This window comes from Lycorma delicatula, chromosome 7, assembly GCF_047948215.1.
Source record: "Lycorma delicatula isolate Av1 chromosome 7, ASM4794821v1, whole genome shotgun sequence".
Taxonomy (NCBI): Eukaryota; Metazoa; Arthropoda; class Insecta; order Hemiptera; family Fulgoridae; genus Lycorma; species Lycorma delicatula.
Genome location: NC_134461.1, coordinates 124,624,495 through 124,640,450, shown reverse-complemented (window position 1 = coordinate 124,640,450; position 15,956 = coordinate 124,624,495). Strand labels below are relative to the sequence as shown.

Here is a 15,956-nt window from a genome sequence, read left to right as displayed (position 1 = left end):
AGTTTATTTTCTCAATTGTATTTCTTGGTTCGTTATCCATTCGTACCTAGTAGAATAAAAGTGTTGCTAGGAAATGTGATTTCTTTTATATTCAAACTTTGGCATCCATGGGTACATTTGTCTGCTTTACGTGTTTGGTCGGTATACCAGTGTGTTGCAAGTAAGTTGTCCGTTAGTGCTGTAATTTTTTTCGCTTTTTAGTGTTTGATAATTTTACGTCACTTATTAGAATAAATGCCAACAAATGTGATGCCAGTCTTCCATGACGAAATTGAGATCGAGGACTTTGAATATGACGAAGATGATGAAACATATTATTACCCTTGCCCATGCGGTGACCAGTTCCAAATAACAAAAGTAAGTTAATAATGTTTGGTTTTCGTAGTTGTCTTAAGACGGGAATGTGTTCATAAAATATTTAAGCTATGAAGTCTGAAAGTGACATTATTTTGTTGACCTTTAATAAATTATAAATTTCTAACCTCTAAATGATCAGACGAAAATACAAATATGTTAAAAAATATTTAAGGGCAAAGTGGGGTGAATTTATTAATTTCTTATTGGTCACTTAAAGGTATTCTAAGTGATTTGATATAATATTACATCCAATTCGATAATTCATTTTTTTTTTGTCTTCAGTCATTTGACTGGTTTGATGCAGCTCTCCAAGATTCCCTATCTAGTGCTAGTCGTTTCATTTCAGTATACCCTCTACATCCTACATCCCTAACAATTTGTTTTACATATTCCAAACGTGGCCTGCCTACACAATTTTTTCCTTCTACCTGCCCTTCCAATATTAAAGCGACTATTCCAGGATGCCTTAGTATGTGGCCTATAAGTCTGTCTCTTCTTTTAACTATATTTTTCCAAATGCTAATCTTTTCCAACAATCTTTTCTATATTTTCCAAATGCTTTCTTCATCTATTTGCCGTAATACCTCTTCATTTGTCACGTTATCCACCCATCTGATTTTTAGCATTCTCCTATAGCACCACATTTTAAAAGCTTCTAATCTTTTCTTCTCAGGTACTCCGAGTATCCAAGTTTCACTTCCTTATAGAGCGACACTCCAAACATATACTTTCAAAAATCTTTTCCTGACATTTAAATTAATTTTTGAAGTAAACAAATTATATTTCTTACTGAAGGCTCGTTTCGCTTGTGCTATTCGGCATTTTATATCGCTCCTGCTTCGTAATTGCATCTTTAGTAATTGTACTTCCCAAATAACAAAATTCTTCTACCTCTATAATCTTTTCTCCTCCTATTTTCACATTCAGTGGTCCATCTTTGTTATTTCTACTACATTTCATTACTTTTGTTTTGTTCTTTATTTTCATGCGATAGTTCTTGCGTAGGACTTCATCTATGCCGTTCATTGTTTCTTCTAAATCCTTTTTACTCTCGGCTAGAATTACTATATCATCAGCAAATCGTAGCATCTTTATCTTTTCACCTTGTACTGTTACTCTGAATATAAATTGTTCTTTAACATCATTAACTGCTAGTTCCATGTAAAGATTAAAAAGTAACGGAGATAGGGAACATCCTTGTCGGATTCCCTTTCTTATTACGGCTTCTTTCTTATGTTCTTCAATTATTACTGTTGCTGTTTGGTTCCTGTAAATGTTAGCAATTGTTCCTCTATCTCTGTATTTGACCAGTGATTATTTTAAAATGCTGAACATATTATTCCAATCTACGTTATCGAATGCCTTTTCTAGGCCAAGTATGTTGGCTTGTTTTCCTTTAATCTTCCTTCTACTATTAATCTGAGGCCTAAAATTGCTTCTCTTGTCCCTATACTTTTCCTGAAACCAAATCAATCTTCTCCTAACAGTTCTTCCACTCTCCTCTCCATTCTTCTGTATAGAATTCTAGTTAAGATTTTTGATGCATGACTAGTTAAACTAATTGTTCTGTATTCTTCACATTTATCTGCCCCTGTTTTCTTTGGTATCATGACTATAACACTTTTTATGAAGTCTGACGGAAATTCCCCTTTTTCATAAATATTACACACCAGTTTGTATAATCTATCAATCGCTTCCTCACCTGCAGTGCGCAGTAATTCTACAGGTATTCCGTCTATTCCAGGAGCCTTTCTGCCATTTAAATCGTTTAATGCTCTCTTAAATTCAGATCTCAGTATTGTTTCTCCCATTTCAACCTCCTCAACTTCCTCTTCTTCCTCTATAACACCATTTTCTAATTCATTTCTTCCGTATAACTCTTCAATATATTCCACCCATCTATCGACTTTACCTTTCGTATTATATATTGGTGTACCATCTTTGTTTAACACATTATTAGATTTTAATTTATGTACCCCAAAATTTTTCTTAACATTCCTGTATGCTCCGTCTATTTTACCAATGTTCATTTTTCTTAACTTTCCTGTATGCTCCGTCTATTTTACCAGTGTTCATTTCTCTTTCCACTTCCGAACACTTTTCTTTAATCCACTCTTCTTTCGCCAGTTTGCACTTCCTGTTTATAGCATTTCTTAATTGCCGATAGTTCCTTTTACTTTCTTCATCACTAGTATTCTTATATTTTCTACGTTCATCCATCAGCTGCAATATATCGTCTGAAACCCAAGGTTTTCTACCAGTTCTCTTTATTCCGCCTAAGTTTGCTTCTGCTGATTTAAGAATTTCCTTTTTAACTCTTCCACATTTTCTATCTTATCTTTTTTACTCAGACCTCTTGCGATGTCCTCCTCAAAAGTCTTCTTTACCTCCTCTTCCTCAAGCTTCTCTTATGTCACCGATTCATCTGACACCTTTTCTTCAGGTTTTTAAACCCCAATCTACATTTCATTATCACCAAATTATGGTCGCTATCAATGTCTGCTCCAGGGTAAGTTTTGCAGTCAACGAGTTGATTTCTAAATCTTTGCTTAACTATGATATAATCTATCTGATACCTTGCAGTATCGCCTGGCTTTTTCCAAGTATATATTCTTCTATTATGATTTTTAAATTGAGTGTTGGCAATTACTAAATTATACTTCGTGCAAAACTCTATAAGTCGGTCCCCTCTTTCATTCCTTTTGCCCAGCCCGTATTCACCCACTATATTTCCTTCCTTGCCTTTTCCAATGCTTGCATTCCAATCTCCAACTATTATTAAATTTTCATCTCCTTTTACGTGTTTAATTGCTTCATCAATCTCTTCGTATACACACTCTACCTCATCATCATCATGGGCGCTTGTAGGCATATAGACTTTAACAATCGTTGTCGGTTTAGGTTTTGATTTTATCCTTATTACAATGATTCTAGTAATAGATAATTCATATATTGCCTAATATTTTTCTAATATCATCCTTTCAAGACCCATATCATCCCTGTTTTAATAAATATATAATATAAACCAACTTGATCCATCCAAGTACATAATTAAGAAATCTTACCTTATTTTGTTGTTCTACTACTAAATTACTTTCGCGGAATCCCGCATCATCAGTTGTGTAAAACACTTTTTGTATAATTACATATTAAAGATTGAAGATTAAAACATTAAAAAGTTGAAACTTTTTGATTTTAGTCTAAATATTTTTTTATGTAATCATACAAAAAGATTTTTTTTACATACAACTGATGTTGCAGGATCCTGTGAAAGTACTCTTGCAGAAAAACAACAAAATAAGGTAAGATATTTCATAATTTTGTACTTGGGTGCATCAAGTTGATTTACGTTATTCATTATATGCCTAACATTAATATAAATTGATCAGCATGTTAGAGTGACAACCCTTTTTATAAAATTTATGATACATTAGAAATAGAAGGAAATTATACTGCCAGAGGATCGTTTCTGAGCCATTTATGTTGCTTCATCTTGTGGACTTGTTTGCTAGTATCTATTGTATAACTTCTGCAGAGCTGTATGATCAGATATTTATGCCCAATTTCCACCTATTTTTCCTCCATTTATTAAAATATTTTGAAATGTATATTTATTAAATACAATCATGATAATGAAAATGTCTTGCATGGATATTACATAAAAACTGGGCGATTGAAAACAGCTCTACTTTTGTACATCACAGAACTACCTGAGGTTTTAAATTGATAAAACTAACTTAATTTTTTTTTTTATGGAGGCTCCTAGGAAAAAGTATTTACATTGATAAATAAACATATATTGGCATTGATTGCAATAATTATTTAAATATGGTATATTCTGTTAGTTTCTGGTTTAATTCTATTCTCCATTCCTTTCTGTTCTTGCTAATTTTTTCGTTCTGCCATAGTTAGTTACATCTTCAACCATTTGTTTTATATAAATTATTTGGTCTCCTGTACATAATTAATATAAAATTTAACTTAAAAATTAAATATATTTTTTTACTAATGTTTATTGAAACAGAATTAATAATTTATCATGTTTTCATGACAATCAGCATCACTGAAAAACATGTTGAATTTGTTATTATAAACACTTTATTAAAACTTGATTTAGTTAGTCATTACAAAATGATCTTACTTTGTTTTATAAATACATAAAACTTTTTTTGAACTAAAACCTTTATAATTTGAATGATAAGATTGTTAATACAGCTTAATCTCTTGCCCAAGGACAAACATATTGAGAAAGCAATTATCAAAAATTATCCACCTAATAAATTTAGTATATCTTTACAACATCCTTAAGCTCAAAGGATTTCTTGAAAAGAATGGCATTTTTCTTTTAATTATTCTCAGCTGTAAAATCCTTTCCCTTTCAAGTTGTATAACATTTGTAATCTTGTAAGATTTTTATTTACCTATTAGGGATTCCTAATATCATGTAAATTTGTTCAAATATTCTTCGTATTTGGGTTGACATTAGGAGAAAAATGATCACATAGAAAGTCACATTATTGAAGTATATCCTGAATCAAGGAATTCTTGAATCCTGCATGCATCAGTTTTAAATTTAAATTTTCAGTAAATTAAGAAAATACTGACATCCATGTTTCTTTAATTTATAAATCCTTCATTATTGTTATAGGGTAATTTTCTTTCACACTTGTTGTGTCTAAATGTTTTTTTATTGAGTTGAGTTGATTTGTTAGAATATTTTTATATGTTTAGTGATTTTCATTCGTTAAAATTATGTTACTTTTTCTTCTTTAGGAACAGTTAAAGTCAGGAGAAGAGGAGGCAACATGCCCCAGTTGCTCTCTTGTTGTAAAAGTTATCTATGACCCTGTAAGTTTTAAAAAAATTTAAATTATTTCACTAGATTTATTATTTATTGAACATTAATAAATATTATAGTGTAATATACTAATAATAATATACTAATATTATTGAACACTAATATTAGTATATTAGTGTCACTTTTTTTGATAATCACACAAAGAACAGAATATTTATACAGACATATTTGTGAAATTGTACTAACATATTAATTCAGTCTCTCTCTAATGCCTGGTAATGTTAAAATATACTCTGTTTTATCATCCAGTCATTTGATTAACTATCATGGAATAACAACATATTGCACATGGTAATTTATTGTATAAATTTTTAATTCTCTATTGAAATTTATGAATTATACTCTGATTTTATCTTATTTCATTTCATAATTATTATTCACAAGCAAATATTTAACAGTAAAGTTTATGAAAGTTATAATGAACAAACTTCGTTTATTTTTATTTTATTGTCTGAAGGAAAAAGGGAACTTCATGGTAAGAAAAAAATCAAGCTTATTACCATTTTCATTAACATGTTTCCATTTTTATCTTAAAAATTAGTAAAATTTGTATGCATTTTTTAACAATGAAGATGTTATTAATAACATGTTATTATTTGGTAATTTGCGTAATATTCCAGTTTTCATTTTTAAAAATCCTATCATGGCATAACATCAAAAAGTATATAAAAATAGTTTAATCGTGATTCTTTTATATGTGCTTAGAATTAATTAGTCAAAAGAATGTTTATTTTGTTTAAAACAATTGTTTAAAGCTATTGATATGTTCACATTCAATTAAGTTGCAAAAAAGAATGCAGAAAAAAGTTAATTACATATGGTTGAGGCAGTGGTGAGCAAATATTTATTCTTACCTTAAATTGGATTTTCTTATTCCACTTTGTAAACTGCACAATATACATACCTATAAGTTATATATTTAAGTCCTATATTTTTTAAATTAGTTCAGTTTTATTTAACAAATAGAGACTGCCTGTATATTCACTTTCTTTGCAAGTAGATCCCTTGTGCTCCATACATTTAACCCATTGCCCATTCTATTGCAGGAAATGTTTTTCATAGTACCATTTTGAAGTGCTACCACCTGTTGTATTAAATTCATCATTATGTCCTTCCAGTTGCCAAACCAAGAAAGACCTTTTCAGTGGCATCTTCAGATTGGGAAACAACCAGAAATCACAAGTAATCTGGCAGACTTGAGGCATCGCAAACATCCTTGTTCGAGAAATTGTGGGTTAGATATGATGAATTTGCATTATTATGATGCAATTGCCATTTGTGTGATTCCCTTAGGTTTGGTCTCATGTTGCCAGTTACATCATGAAGACAATATAGAACTCCAGATAAAACTATTGTTGATGGTGTTATTTCCGGGTGCACAATTATACAGTAGTTAAAAAAAAAACATATAATTTTCACCTTGTTCTTCACTTGTCTTGCTTACTTCAACCTTTGGTATGATGGTGATTTCAAGAGACAACGGAGATCTAGTTTCTGGCTCGTAACCGTACGGCCATGATTTATCAAACTGTTATCATGGTATTAAAAAACATTAGGACTCAGACATGCCCATATCCAGAGGGGCTGGGTTTGAATCCCAGTCATGCAGAGTATTTTTCATATACTACAAGATACCATTTCCATATCTGACGCACAAGCTTCAAGCTTATATGGTAATATCAGGCAAAAAAAAAAAATAATTTCTTGGATGATCAGCCAAAGATTTTGTATTACCAAACTGCACACATTTTGATACTGTTAAATACATTTGGATTTATGCTTAAAAACCTGCCATGATACTTTTCACTCTAAAGTTAGTTTGGACTTTTTGTGAACAGTTATATATTACTCTTTTAGTTCTGTAATCCCCATAGCTTTGTTTTTGAAACTTTGCTTAATCTTACAAATTGTTTAGCTTTAAGAATCATCAAGATTTTGGTAAAACTTGATGCAGTAATGTTGTTTAATGCATTATTTCATTATGCACTAAATAAAAATGAGATTTTTCATAGTATTGTTTTGAAATACTACCAGCTGTGGTATCAAATTCATCATTATGTCCTTCCAGTTGTCAAACTAAGAAAGACCCTTTCAATTGCATCTGTTAATAAACTAAACCACCTGAACAACTGATGTGCTCTATAAGAATAAAAAAATAAAACGTGCAGTTACACTACACTAGATACTAGTGTTATCCTTTACTAAGTTTTATCACTTATTTTTTATTTTTTTTTTTTTAAGAAAAGAAGCATGGTGTGTACGTATGTGATGTTTTTCAGAAAAAAAATACATTTATATAATTGTGTAAACCTTCTACCTGTTTTGGTGTGATTTATAATAGTAGATTTAATCTTAACGTAAGCAATAATATTTTATTTAATATTCTGCAATAGCACTACTGTGTCAGTAGCATATGCTTTGCATTGCTGTTACACTTGAAAAAATGCAGCACATTGTTATCATCATTTAACTGTATGACTTGATGCACTTTAATGATTAAAATTATTAGTGTCAAATTATGAGTGGTTTTTTCAGTATGCTTAATTTACTCATTTATGTTTTAGGAAACATTTCTTGATGAGGAAAGCAAGAAGACGATTAACATAACCAAGAAAAAAGTTGAAGTAGTAAATTAAAAAGTTTTTATAATCAAAATGGCTGGACGTGGTCGTGGAGGAGGTGGTGGGCGTGGGAGAGCCTCATTGTCATTTAATGTTGAGCAGTTGGGTTTTTCTCCTGGTGAAATGATCCCAGAACCTGTACTACAACCACCTCCTTTATATCCAACGATGGAATTTTATCCTGCTTCTCTTGAAACCGGACCGATATATAATGATCAAGTACTGTTTAAGACACAATTTCTTAATTATTTAAATAATTCAAGTGCTTTCATACTGGCTGATGAAATTCAAAAAGGTTTAGGTAATTTTATAGATGCTGATAAAGAAAATTTGACTGTAACTGATAAACCTTTAGAGTATGATTGGACTCGTTTTCCACCAGAACTTATGCCTACAGTTAAAAAGAAAAGAAAATTGAGTAAGAGCCAGTTGAAAGCAGTGCCAAATAAAATTGCCAGAAAACAGCCTACAAATGTCACGTCATTGTGAGTATAGTGCTCTAATGTAATCAAATATTCTTATTAGTTTCTTAAATGTTACATTTATTATTTCATTAGTAATTTTTTTTGTTTGTTAACATAATTTATCTAGCCCAGAACATGATTAACATGTTGACATGGCATACTTATCTCTGCCAAGTAACTGATGGTACATCAAATGTTTATGATATTTTATATTGCTTTTATTCATCTTAATCAGCTAACTTGGGTTAGTTTATGGTGTCCTGTTACTCAGAATTTTTTGTCATTTTTTCAAAGTGCTCATTTCATCCTCATGATTTCTATATTTCTTCTGATTATTTAAATTTATCTTTTTGTTTTTTATAAAAAAATATTAAAATAATGTAATATAAATACTGTTTCAGATGTACTGATCAGATGATGGCTTACTATCCCACCAGAATAAATACCTTGTTTAGGAAGGTATTCATCAATAGAAAAAAAGTTTCCCAACTCTATATCTTTAGACTGGACAAAATGTTCTAGTATGCTAAAAGAGAAGGTTCACATTTCTACTCCTGTCCTTGGGAATTATGACTCTTTTTACTAGTATAGTGAAAACCTGCTCATGGGCATCAATTCCTAGAGGCTGCAGAGTTAACTATACTCCAGGCATTTGTCATGTTAGATGAATAATACAGACTCCATGAGGAAAATTCTTTCAATGAAGAAACTGCCAACACAGCCCAGAACATTATCTCTTCTATATCTGAAGCAGAAAGAACAATGGATGAGGGTGATCAGGAACCTTCTCCAAAACAGGAGGTTCTTTGTAGAATTCCAGGGGGGAAAAGGAGGTGGAGAACACAGAATAGTGGTCTATCCCAAGGCAATGTGCTTGTATCGGCTCTTTTCAACACTTATACCGATGATGACCAGTCACTAACTGAGTGAACTCAAAGTTTCATCTTCACTGACAACTTTGCCTTCACTGCTCAAGCTGACAGTTTTGATGAGATAGAAATAACATTAAACAATGGACTGAAAGATGTTACCTCCTACTAGGAAAACCAGCTCAAGCCAAATACTGCCAAAACCCAAACCTTTGTCTTCCATTTTAAGAACAGAAGGGCAGCCAGAAATCTGAACATCATGTGGGAATGAACCCAGCTGGTGCACTGTGGGACTGCAGTGTATTGGGGGTTCATCTTGGACTTTGCCCTCACATATAAGAAAATTGTTTGAATATCAAAAAAAAATGTGATGTGGAAGCTGACTGAAACAACCTACAAAGCACAGTCAGCCCTCAAATTACACTTCTCAGCAGCAGACTATACCTGTACAGGATGGTACAGATCTTGACATACCGGAGAAGTAAACTAAATGTTCCGCATCATCGCAGGCTGCCTTTTCAACTTACACCTTTAGAGAAGCTGTGTCATTTGTCTGGTACTATATCATATGATATTCAATGTGAATTTACAGTTCATGAGAAGTTCCTAGGCTTTAACATCCCAAGCTCATCCTCATCATATGGCTATGAGCCAACATGGCCATGGCTTAGCTCAAGAAAATGTTTGATGACCAGTCAGGAACTTGTAAGAACACCCAAGCAAGCTAGTTTTACCTTATGGCTTGCAAGGGGTGCATATCTGAAAGGATGGAAACCACCCAGCAAAATACTTCCCCCTAGACACAAAGAGGACAGGACAAATTAGAGTTTTCCAAATAGGCTGCGCTCAGGTGTCACAAGATGTAGGACAAATTTACTGAATGGATCTTTCAATGTGGACTGACTGGGCATTATACAGACTACAGGTCATTTGCTTCAGTGTCATCCTTGCCAGCCAAGTGCACTCAAAAGGAACTGTTTGAGACAACAAAGAGCGCACTTGATGTTGCTAATTTTTTAACTATTGTGATCTGCATGTAGATTCAAAAATGACTTCACAGGTTTAAAACCATATAAAAATTTAGTTAGATAGCTTATAGATTTTGGTTGAGGTCTCATTTCACAGATCAAATCTTGACTCGCATAGTTTATAAGTATCAAATTTGGTCGCCAGGGTTGTTAAAAATGAATACATTTACAGAATGTACTCGCTGTGTGTTTTAGTTTCATGATTCGCAATCAGCAATTGCAGTTCAACATACTTTTTGTAGAGAGTATGGTAGGGACCCTCCTAGTAGGCATACAATTTACTGTTGGCACCAAACCTTCATGGAAGCAGGTTGTTTTTCTGTTAAACATACAAAATTACCAGAATGCCCATGCATCCCCGAAGCTGCTATAAAACAACTCGGGAAAAGCTTTGTCCGAAGAAATCAACTCAATGTACATCACATCACATGAGACTTGCATTCTACAAATGACTGTTTGGTGCATATTACATAAATGATTGCACTTGACACCACACGAACTAACCGTGGTTCACCACATTACAGATTGCAGACAAAGTTGCTCAACTGTAGTTTTGTGTGGAAATGATTGATAAGAATTGCAGATAACAATACATTTTTAGGCAAAGTAACGTTTTGTGATTATCAATGTTTCACATCAATGGCAAGGTGAACACATAACTGCCAAATATGAGGTAGCGAAAACCCTCATGAAAGTTTGCAACACATTCATAATAGCCCAAAGGTCAATGTTTTTTATGCAAACTAGTATTAATCCTTTTTTTTTTTGCCTAATTTATTAATCCCGTACCATGCTGAACATGTTAATTATGTAGCTTATATGTATGTATGTTTCTATATAATTTTAATTATTGATACATATTGAGAAATACTTTAAAACTTCTTTGTATTTTAGGGAAGGATTTTTAATGTGTGCCTTTTATGTCCTTAAGATCATCTTAAAAAAAAATCTTGTATTTTGTTCAATATAAGAAATCTCAATAAACTAAGGATAATTTAATGGTTGTACCAAAAATCCTTTCATAAATGTTGCAGAAGAACAAAAACTCAGTTTATACATAAAACTATTCCTAATAGTCTATAAAGCTGTTCAAAAAGTGTATTGTATGCGTTTTTAAGTTATTGAGTGTATTGTATGCGTTTTTAAGTTATTGTTTTATGTTTGATGGCACTTTTTTATTATCTTCACAAATATATTACCAAAATGATAATATTATTACACTTCAGTGTAGTAAACTTGATTAGCATCATGCTAGTTGCAGCAAGAAATGTTACAAAATCTATAATTGCCAGTGTTATATTCCAGTGTAGTGTTCTTTATAGATTTAGTTGTTCTGATATTTTTTTATCTTCCTTAAAGTTAACCTTCGAGTAAAGTCTTACATTCATCATTTAGCTTTGATTACATTTTATGTAACTAGTGTCAATTTTTTTTGTTTTTTAATCTAAATGATTCATTATTGTCAAATAACTTTTTTTATATATTGTGATTTCTTTTGACTGCGAAGATATGAGAAAACACATTTTTAACACTTCTAAAACAATACTTACAGAAATTATTTGAACAACAGGAAAAAGCACTGGACTAATTGTGTTAATCACAAGGACCATACATTGAAATATGTAAGAATTAGAACAGATATTAGATACAATGCATGTTTTACAAGTAGGGTGCAAAATGAGTGACAGAAAAAGACTCTATTGTATTAAAACACACTTACGTATGTGTATTATTTTTTCATACAGTTGCCATTCACTGCAAAACATATCATTCTACTAGCATAATTATTCCACTTAAAAATTTTCCTACCAGTGATTTAAACCAATACTTTATCTTTTACTTCCTCCCATTTTCAAACCTCTTTGATACAGCCATTGTTTTAAATTGAGAAAAAGGTAGTAATTGCTAGCTGCAAAATCAGGACTGTACATTAGATATTTGAAGATTTCCCAGTGAAGGTGCATTATTTCTTAAATAAATCATTTCTGTTGAAGTGTATAGTTGAGCATTGTTGTGAAGGAACAAAATCCCTTTCGGTAGCTTCCACATTTTTTGTTAGAAATAGCAGGTTGAAATTTTTTAATACTTTCTTTATATTTATCTACATTTACAATAATTTCATAATCAAGAAACTTGAACTATATCCCTTTGTTATCTCAACAAAAAATAAAAACATTGGCCATAAGCTTCTTGTATGAATGTTGCTTAAATTTCTTTGGTGTCATTGTATTGATTGATGATTCCTGCTTTGTTTCAATTATAGTACAATATCCATCTCCAATCACATTTTGTTTAAGCAGTTCATTTCCTTCATTCAGGTAGCGCTGCACAAATGATTGTACTGCAGCAAGATGTTTTTCATAGTTTCCATTTGTAACATTTTTAATTCCCAACATGGTACAAATTTTCTGTAATCCGGTCTTTTCATTAAAATGTTGTTATTCACTGAAAATTCATTTGATAGTTGTAAAATTAAATCGTGTGTTTTCATTGACTTTTTTCATTAAATTATGGTCACAGATGGCTGCTATTATGCCATCGCGAACATTTGTGCTCCCTTCTCAAAATAAACAAGTAACATAAAATTTGGTCCATACACATCATAAATTTGTTTGTAGATTTCAGCATTAATTTGTTTTTTTTCCATTGTTTTTTACTCACGTTTCTACGGAAGTATTTATATTGATACTTATTTTAATTAGATTATGCACACCAACTATAGAAAACATGTTTGGTCTGTTGTAGTCAACTTGTAAGGACTAAAACAAATATGCTACTCAAGCGCTATTTCCTAAATATAAATCCATAACAAAATTGAAATGACTTGCTTAAGAAATAGGACTCATACTATTTGTTGTAATGTCCTAAGGTGTGATATTTTTTCATCAGGTTTTGTATGTTTAATGTGAAGTAGTAAAAATATTTAGTCTCATTGAAATGAATCTGAAGTAATTAAAATTACTAACGTAAAGGTTTTTTTTTTTGACTAATCCTCTTTTTTTATTATTTATTTAAATTTCAGATTGGATGAACTGGAGAAAAAAGAAGTGACAGATAAGGATAGGGAAAGTGAAACAGAAGAAAAGGAAAAGAAGAAAGAAGATGAGGAAGGTGAAGAAGAAGGTGGTGATAAAGAAGAATATGAAGAAGAAGATTTAGATGAAGAAATGGATGATGGCACAGATTATAATTTGAATTATTTTGATAATGGCGAATCTTATGAAGACGAAGATGACAATTTGGATGATGGACCAATTTATTAATTATTCCTATAATGTTTACTTGTGATATGAAAAGTGATACTTATGCAGTTCGTTTGTTTCTTGTTAATGTTAATATTGAACTGTATATTTCAAGTTGTAAATTATTTTATTTTTTATCCATTTCGTATTTTTCTATTGTAGCACGCCCTGCTTTATATCGCACATAAAGGGAGACATGTTAAGAACTTGCATTTATGAATACTTGCAGCATAATAGGGAATACTCATCACATAAATATTTATTTGTTATAAATATATAGCCTATTCGTTATACAAAAAAATGCTGTGTACATTTAATAAATGTAAATGTATGACCTGAAATAACTTTAAATTTGATCAAAATAGCAGACTTCATTAATCTCATATCCCAAACCTCTTACTCTTTAAAAAATAATGATGGGAACACAGTTCAGTAATAACCATAATTAATTAGGGGAATACATAATAGTATCTATGAATGATTTATATGTTTTTCCTAAGTATTGTTTTTATAATTTACTTTGTGAAAACATGAGGTTTGATTGAATTTCTGTAATATTTTGCCTAAATTAAAAATTTTCTAAGCTTTGTACCACTATTGCCATTTTTATCTTAATACTTTTTAGACTAAAGGAACATACACTACTACTTTCTTCATTATCATGTTAGTCTGATTATTGAATTACTGACTATATTCTTCTTTGGCAGTTGCTAATTGTTACATTGGTGTATTGTTAATGATAAGAGTTTGTGTTAAATCTAATTCTCCAAGCCAATCTTTATTTGATTAGAATTATTAGCCAGTAATCAATATACCAAGCCTATAACCAATATGAAGTTTATAATTCTTCATTATCTGTTTAGTAGGGAAATTTTTTAAGCAGTTAAGAGTAAATTCCTTTTTACTTTTCCTACATAAATTGCAAAATTAATTTTATAAGAGATGGATAAAAATTATGCTGATAACTCAGTTGAATTTAGCTAGCTATAGCAAGATATTGGATGAAGGCTCACAATTCACACCTGGTGGGATCAGGAATTGCCAGGTTCATATTAAAACACAACGCTGATGTAACAAAGTAAGCTACTGACTCCTACTTAGGTTCTCTTCACTTGGATCTCCCTTTTAGCAGAGTGCCAGTTATGAAACAAAAAATTTCCCTTTGAGCTATAGACATGCAACCTTACTTTCCAAACATACTTTGTGTATACAAGGTATGTTTGTACATAATAAACTGTATAGTTTATTGTATACAAAACATTAATATAGTATTGTACAACATTATGTTAGCAGCACTAGTATAATATAACACTAATGTGTAGCACAACTGTGCTAACTGTATAGTTTATTGTGTACAAAAAACTACCCTGTACATGTTATTTTGTAAAGAAAAGATTTGTATTTTAAAAGTAAAGTAGGATTAATAAATGAATATTTATGTACGAATTATTACTGGTTACTGGTTGAACCTGTTATTTTGTTATGACAAACAATATTTAGTCTTGCTTCCTACTGAAACAAGGCATGCTAATTTATTAATTAGTAACATATATCCCAATTTTGTGTGTGGTAGTAACATGCATAAATTATCTAAGGTACAAATATAGAATAACTGAATGCCACATCATTTTGGTAGGTTTAGTATGTTGAAATGCCAACAGTATATTCAGTTCAGGGTCAAACCATTTCAGATTGGTTTCAAAAAAAATTGAAACTTGCCCATTTGTTTCCTACATGTTTCAGAACCTTAAAACTATTTTTTGTTTTTAATTTTATTTAAGCATTTTACCTCTGGCAGCCGTTTTTGTTATGGTTCGCACACCTATTTTTGTGATTTTAAGGGTTTACAGAAAAAAATCGTAACTAAAAGACTGCTGGTCCTGGAAGGATGAAATAAAATGCAATTTAATAATATTTTCTCAAGGTAAAAGATTGGTCCAATGGTTTATTTATCTATCTCTCATCTTTCTTTGAAAAAATTACCAATAAAGTTGAACATGAAAAATTATGAAATTTCACTTTCAGTAATTTTTTTCAAGAGGCAGGGATGGCATACATAGTTTGAATTATTTTTTATATGTAGGTATATGTTAGTAATTGTGCCATAAATAATAGTAATGGTGATATACTTAACCCTGAATTTTTGAAAACTTAATTTTTTTTTTAAATTCAAATTTTAGCTTCAAATAACTCTGATGGGGCTGGTGATAAAAATCTCAAATTTGCACAACTTGCAGTGTTTTTGAAGATGTATATGGCAAATGAAAAAGTTTCTTATGTATTTTACTAATAAAAAAGTTAAAACATCTCAACAATCACGAAAAACCTGTTAAAAACATTTTAACTCGCTAAAAAATAAGTACTACAAGAGGGTTTCTTGTCTTCTTTGCACTTTACATGTTTTTATATATTTAGCCCCCTATGTTGTTGAAGTTGACGTTTTCAATATTTTTAAAATAGGTTTTTTAAATTATTAATGATAACTTAATCAATACCAGTAACCTAATACAATTTTGA

At 30.9% G+C, this 15,956-nt stretch overlaps 1 protein-coding gene across 1 annotated transcript; it reads left to right on the top strand.

Moving 5' to 3' along the window:
• Positions 1 to 116: 116 nt before the first annotated feature.
• Polr3G (RNA polymerase III subunit G) lies at positions 117 to 14,885 on the top strand. The gene is made up of 4 exons (XM_075370246.1): positions 117 to 160; positions 5,131 to 5,205; positions 7,780 to 8,321; positions 13,220 to 14,885. Exons 3-4 carry the CDS (start codon positions 7,870 to 7,872, stop codon positions 13,458 to 13,460), a joined length of 693 nt encoding a protein of 230 aa, XP_075226361.1. The 5' UTR covers positions 117 to 160; positions 5,131 to 5,205; positions 7,780 to 7,869; the 3' UTR covers positions 13,461 to 14,885.
• The last annotated feature ends 1,071 nt before the right edge of the window (positions 14,886 to 15,956 follow it).